Source organism: Balaenoptera acutorostrata, chromosome 11 (assembly GCF_949987535.1).
Source record: "Balaenoptera acutorostrata chromosome 11, mBalAcu1.1, whole genome shotgun sequence".
NCBI classification, from domain to species: domain Eukaryota; kingdom Metazoa; phylum Chordata; class Mammalia; order Artiodactyla; family Balaenopteridae; genus Balaenoptera; species Balaenoptera acutorostrata.
Genome location: NC_080074.1, coordinates 104,614,878 through 104,620,877, shown reverse-complemented (window position 1 = coordinate 104,620,877; position 6,000 = coordinate 104,614,878). Strand labels below are relative to the sequence as shown.

At 43.1% G+C, this 6,000-nt stretch overlaps 1 protein-coding gene across 2 annotated transcripts in view; it reads right to left on the bottom strand.

Moving 5' to 3' along the window:
- Positions 1-239: 239 nt before the first annotated feature.
- The window catches only part of CCDC77 (coiled-coil domain containing 77), a 28,725-nt gene continuing 22,964 nt past the window's right edge, over positions 240-6,000 (bottom strand). For both annotated transcript variants that reach the window (XM_007170249.2, XM_057557121.1), the window contains 4 exons: positions 5,541-5,757; positions 4,173-4,298; positions 3,922-4,074; positions 240-3,035 (listed from right to left, as the gene is read on the bottom strand). In XM_007170249.2, coding sequence (XP_007170311.2) covers positions 2,889-3,035; positions 3,922-4,074; positions 4,173-4,298; positions 5,541-5,757 — 643 coding nt within the window. In that variant the 3' untranslated portion in view covers positions 240-2,888. The remainder of the gene's footprint in view (positions 3,036-3,921; positions 4,075-4,172; positions 4,299-5,540; positions 5,758-6,000) is intronic.

Sequence of the window (6,000 nt, the reverse complement as noted above, 5' to 3'; positions counted from 1 at the left end):
GTTTCCACTTTTTAGCTACTATGAATAATGCTGCTTTGAACATCTTTGTACAATTTTTGTGGATGTGTATTTTCATTTATCTTGGGTGCACACCTAAGGAGTCAAAGTGAAGGATCACATGGTAACTCTGTGTTTGACTTTTTTTAATTGAAGTATAGTTGATTTACAATGTTGTGTTAGTTTCAGGGTGTACAGCACAGTGATTCAGTTATACATACATATATATGTAACAATATGTATATACTCTTTTTCAGATTCTTTTCCCTTATAGGTTATCACAAGATATTGAGTATAGCTCCCTGTGCTATACAGGTCCTTGTTGGTTACCTATTTTATTTTTTTAAAATTTGTTTATTATTTCTGGCTGCGTTGGGTCTGTTGCTGCATGCGGGCTTTCTCTAGTTGCGGCGAGCGGGGGCTACTCTTCATTGTGGTGCGCAGGCTTCTCGTCATGGCTTTTCTTGTTGTGGAGCACAGGCTCTAGGCGCATGGGCTTCAGTAGTTGTAGCTCACAGGCTTGCGAGTAGTTGTGGCTGGCGGGCTGTAGAGCGCAGACTCAGTAGCTGTGGCACATGGGCTCAGTAGTTGTGGCGCATGGGCTCAGTAGTTGTGGCTTGCAGGCTCTAGAGCACAGGCTCAGTAGTTGTGGCGCATGGGTTTAGTTGCTCTGCGGCATGTGGGATCTTCCCGGACTAGGGCTCGAACCTGTGTCCCCTGCATTGGCAGGCGGATTCTTAACCACTGCGCCACCAGGGAAGTCCCGGTTATCTATTTTATCTATAGTAGTGTGTATATGTTAATCCCAAACTCCTAATTTATCCCTCCTCACCCTTTTCCGTTTGGTGCGTGTTTAACTTTTGGTAACTGCTAGACTGCATTCCAAAGTGGCAGCACCATTTACAATCCCACCAGCAATACATGAGGCTTCCAGTTTCTCCACACCCTTGCTGGCACTATCTTGTTTATTCTAGCCATCCTGGTTGGTGTAAAGCGGTGTCTACTGATTCCACTTTTTTAGTAACTAATGTTGAGCATCTTTTCATGTGCTTATTGTCCGTTTGTATATTTTCTTGGAGAAATGCCTATTTGGATCCCTGGGCCACTTTCTGTGTTGTTTTTTATTGCTGAGTTGTAAGAATTCTTTACATACTCCCGCTACTAGATTTTCTCTTTCTTAATCCTCACAATCACCCTGCTTAAGCAGGTAGCTTGATCTCCATTGTTTAGGTAGAGACTAGAGCCTGGAATTCTGGTGAGAGGCTGGACGGAACCTACATCTGTGAGTCTCCAAAGCCTGTGCTCTTCCTACTACTCTTTACTGCCTCTTGGTGATGGAGTAGCTTTAACTGACAATGAGGTTTAGAGAGCGGCTACACTAGTGTGTGGTTAATATGAACACCGATGAACGTCGCTGGAATTGAGGCCAGGGTGCTAGAAACCTTATTGACTCACTGCTGAACCCAGTGGGGGTAGGCCTAAATCGCATATGAAATAAAATCTCTAAGATTCCTTCTTATTCTGAAATCCTGTGATTTGATAAGCCTTTTTGTTTTGCCCAGCATCAAAACAGCAACAGTCATGGATAGCTAAGGCCTTAAGTGTTATTAGGACAAAAGGAAGCACCGCCCACTGACATACATCCCTCTGAAGCCCTGGTCCCTCTGGGAATTTGTCTCAGTTTATTAGCGAAAGGCACTTGATCTGCTATCATAGGCTTTGGGGGAAAAAAAAAAAGCAGTATCTCCTACTGACAGTTTAATCACCACTTTTCCTTAACACAAGTATGAAACCCTGAGTTCTTTCCTTTGTCGTGGGTAACAGAATGATGCTATACTAAGCCAAGACCAACTGAATTCCCAGAGGCTGTCCAGGTACATTCACAACGACTTTGCCCCAAGTGCACAGCTATTTGCCGAGAAAAAGGACAGAGATGGAAAAAATGGATACGGTTTTAGCGTCGTCATCTTATACTATCTTTGCTACCTCCAAAACGAGACGATTTCAAGGGATGCATTTAGGAGAACTTTAATACTTGTACAGCACTGTAGAAACCATGGACTAGGTAAGTAAACTGAGTCATCAATAAAGTATAAACGTGGTTTTAACAAGAAATTATAGAAAACTCAATAGAATATTTTCAATTATATACTTTATTGAAAAATAGTTTACTTAAAATATATACATTGTTTTTAAAAAACCATAGTACTGGTAAAATACTGAAATTTTCATACAAGGATCATTGAAGTTTCACTCATGCTTACTAAAGTGGCACCTTTCCTTTCCTAAACAAACATTTTGCTTAAGAGTAGGGCCTCTGGTGCCCTCTGGTGAAACTTCCTGAGATTGGGTGTCCAGAAAGGAACTCAGGCCCTACAGCTCAGGGCTGACAGAACTGCGGCCTATTCTCATTTGACGGGCTGTGATTTGCAGCCTTTGCCCACTGCCCAGAAGAAAGGCAAACTGAGACCGGAGTCTTTATCTCCTGGGGTAGGCGCTCCTCCCACTAACACTCAGCCAAGCTCACAGCAAAAATGCTTTCTTTTCTGTCACTGTCTTCTTAAAAAAAACAAAAACAAAAAAACCCCTGTCATTATAAATGGGAGAAATAATGTGGGAAAGTCTGTAAGTAATTCAGATTATAATCCAGACCAAATCACACCCCCAGCCCCACCCCACCAAAAAAAAAACACACAGAAAAGGTTAACAGGACAGCAAAAATCATAAAGCTTAGGATGCAAAAAAAGCTGATCTTCACCTTGCCTTTATAACAATGGGTACCACTACTCTAGACAACTCTGTGCCTACGGTTTCTGGGAGAAGGTGACCTTTTCCTCACATTTCAGGAAGCAGACCTACTCCAGACGTGTGCCAATCCTAAAAAGTAAACATCAGCAGAGTCTAAGTTCATTCTCCAGGCTGAATACTTTGGACTTGAGGTTCTTCAGTTCTCCCTGTATCTTATGTGCCCGTCTGTTGCTATCACGAACCTCACACAGGATGGCAAGATCCTGGTTTGCCCGGGTGTTAAGTGTTGCCTAGAGATTTGAAAAGAAGAAGAAGAAATGATTACGGCAGATGCCAGAGGAGAGAAACCAGTCGTAAAGACCACGCTCTGTTGGCTCCTTTTTATGAGTCTTTTAGTACACAGGATAGCTTCGATCCTTAGTTTAGTGACTAGCTAAAAGAAGGAAAATATGGAGTAGAACTAAGGCACAAAAGGCATGAGACGCTTTGCTTTCCCACACAATAGTAAAGGAGCCTTGAGATAGAGGTCAATCAGCAATTAACAATGAGTAAAAAGAAGAGACCAATATAAACATTATTAGTAAATTTGCCAAACAATGCAAGAAAGCACCTCTTCTTTCCTGTCATTAATCTGCTTGTCACACAGTGATCATTCAAGGTGTGTGGATGACGGGTTAAGCCTCTCTAAGGAGGCACTGAGGGCAACTCGGATTCTACACAAAGCCAGGTCTGACAGGAAAAATTGCTTTTTAACTCAGTTACTCACTTTCCCCATTTGTAAAACAGACACAGTTCTTTTTTTCCTTTCGGCCACGCTGTGCAGCTCGTGGATCTTAGTTCCCCGACCAGGTACTGAGCCCCGGCCCTGGCAGTGAAAGCGCCAAGCACAGATCACTGGACCGCCAAGGAGTTCCCCACAGACACAGTTCTTTTAATCTACTTCTTGAATTGGGCGGGATGAACATTTCCGTTGAGTTTAGCTTACGTGGAAGTGTGATGATGCCATCATTCAATTACTTCAGTCTATTCTGTCCTCCCTCCGGCATGCACTGTTTAAACTGATTTTTGTGAGAGTGAAAGGGTGGGGATGCGGCCCAGCTTTCCTCCGAGGGGCCCTCGTGCCCGTCTGCTCACCTGCACTTCTTTTCTCCCTCTTGGTAATTCAGGATCAATTACCTTATAGAGCATCTGCTCCAAGTCTTTCAGTTTTTGCTTGAGAGCCTTAATATCTGTCTTAAAGCCTTCTACTTCCAAGACACGTCGGTTCTCCAAGGCCTCGTAGCGTTTCGTCATGACCTGTAGACGCCTCCCCATCTTGTTGGTGCGGTCCTAAACACAGGGGCACAGGAGGGCATTCGTGGAGCTGCGGGAGCATGCCCGCGCCAGCTGCACCACCCACCCCGTCGCAAGTGCAGAGAACTTCACACCTTAAAGATCTCTCTCCTCACTCCCTCCTCCTCACGAATCTGGGCAAGTTCCTCTTCTAGGGAAATGCACTGCTCTTGGTACATGCTGGACAGCTTTTTCTCTTGTACTATCTTTTCCTTCAGGGACTGTAGGTCAAAAGGAAAAAGAAATTAATACTCTGTTCTGGAGTTCAGACAACTCATATAGCACTTAGGTAAAGAAAGGAAAGAAAGGATTTCTAGAAGTACAAAATGAGTTAAGCAACAAGGCTCCAGGCAAGGAACTCTGGAGAATGTCTGAAAACCTATTTCTAGAGGATTCTCTTAGCTTTCTTCCTGAAGTGTACACAGTAGAAATTCTTTAAAATAAAACAAATATTTTTGGCTCTGGGAAGAGTCAGATAATGGAGTTCAGAACTGTACCAAGTAAGACATTACAACATACGTTTTGGGACACATTTCTGAAGTTCTTCTTTAAAAAGGAAGAAACATCAACAACACTTAAAATACACATGTTCCATTGAGCAGCCAGAATGATTTTGAAAAAACCCAAATCAGAAGTCACTTCCTTGCACACAATCCTTCAAAGACACAGAGAAGCTGAGAGCTGCGTCTCCTCAGCAGGACCGGGAAGACCCCACGTGAGGGCCGCCCACCCCCAACCTCCGTGCTCCTTCCTCCACACCCACGACGACCTCCTCCCTCACACCGGCTCTTCCCTCTGCCTGATGCTCTTCCCCGAGGTCTGTTTGGCAAGCTCAGTCCCGTTTTTCAGGTCCCAGCAAAAACGCCAGACTTAAGACGGTGTCCCTGTGCTTCTCTACAAAAGTACACCTCCAACAACAATATATAATCTTCATACAACCCTTTTATTCCTTAGTACCACTCCTTAATTTTTTTTTTAATTTAAATTTTTTTGGGTTTTTTTTGGCCGCGCTACGTGGCTTGCGTGATCTCAGTTCCCCAACCAGGGACTGAACCGGGGCCACGGCAGGGAGAGCCCAGAATCCTAACCACTGGCTGCCAGGGAACTCCCAGGACCACTTTTTTATAACCCGTCATTTTCTTGGTTATTTCTTAATGTCGCTGTTCTTTCTCACCCATCAGAATGTAACAGCTTGTTTACTGCCCCAGAGCCTAGCTGAGAGTAGGACTGCGACAAGTATTTGTTGAATGAATTTATCGATCAAGCCATACTTTAACTTTCTGAATCTGCAGACACTGTAATGATGAGCTACTCTCTGACACCTGTTTCTTGAGGTTTTGCTGCTACAACAGCTTCCCGGACTGAATGGATCTTATTTGACAATTATTAGGTTCTGTGAAATTCTCTGAGTTCTTTCAACAATTCCAGAAAAAAAAAATTCTGTAAAAGATAGAGGAAACTACCTTAATGTATTGATTTTGGTTGTAATGACTCTCATGAACTGGCCAGACTTTTCCAGTTTTATCTTCTTTCTTCTTACACTGCACCCTGTATTGCTTAATCTTTGACATCAAATGATCCTTTTCGAGCATCCAGGACTTCTCCTTATTTTGGTTTTCAAATTTGAGTTGCAAAAAGTCTTTGGTGCTCTCATAGAGCAGTTCCTTGGTGTGATGGAGACTGGGAAAGAATGTACAAATGTGGACATGAAGATGCTTCTACAGCACATGTGACACAGTTATTCCAAACACAGCAAAGACACAGGTCCTTTAAAGATGGTACAATAGGTAAATTCTGTAAAATATTATTAGCAGTTTTAAAAACATGCTTCATCTGTTCACTGGCGATCTTACATATTTTATTGGACAAAGTATAATGCATCTACACTGGTTCACAGACTGGTCATTACAGATATTCTCCCGA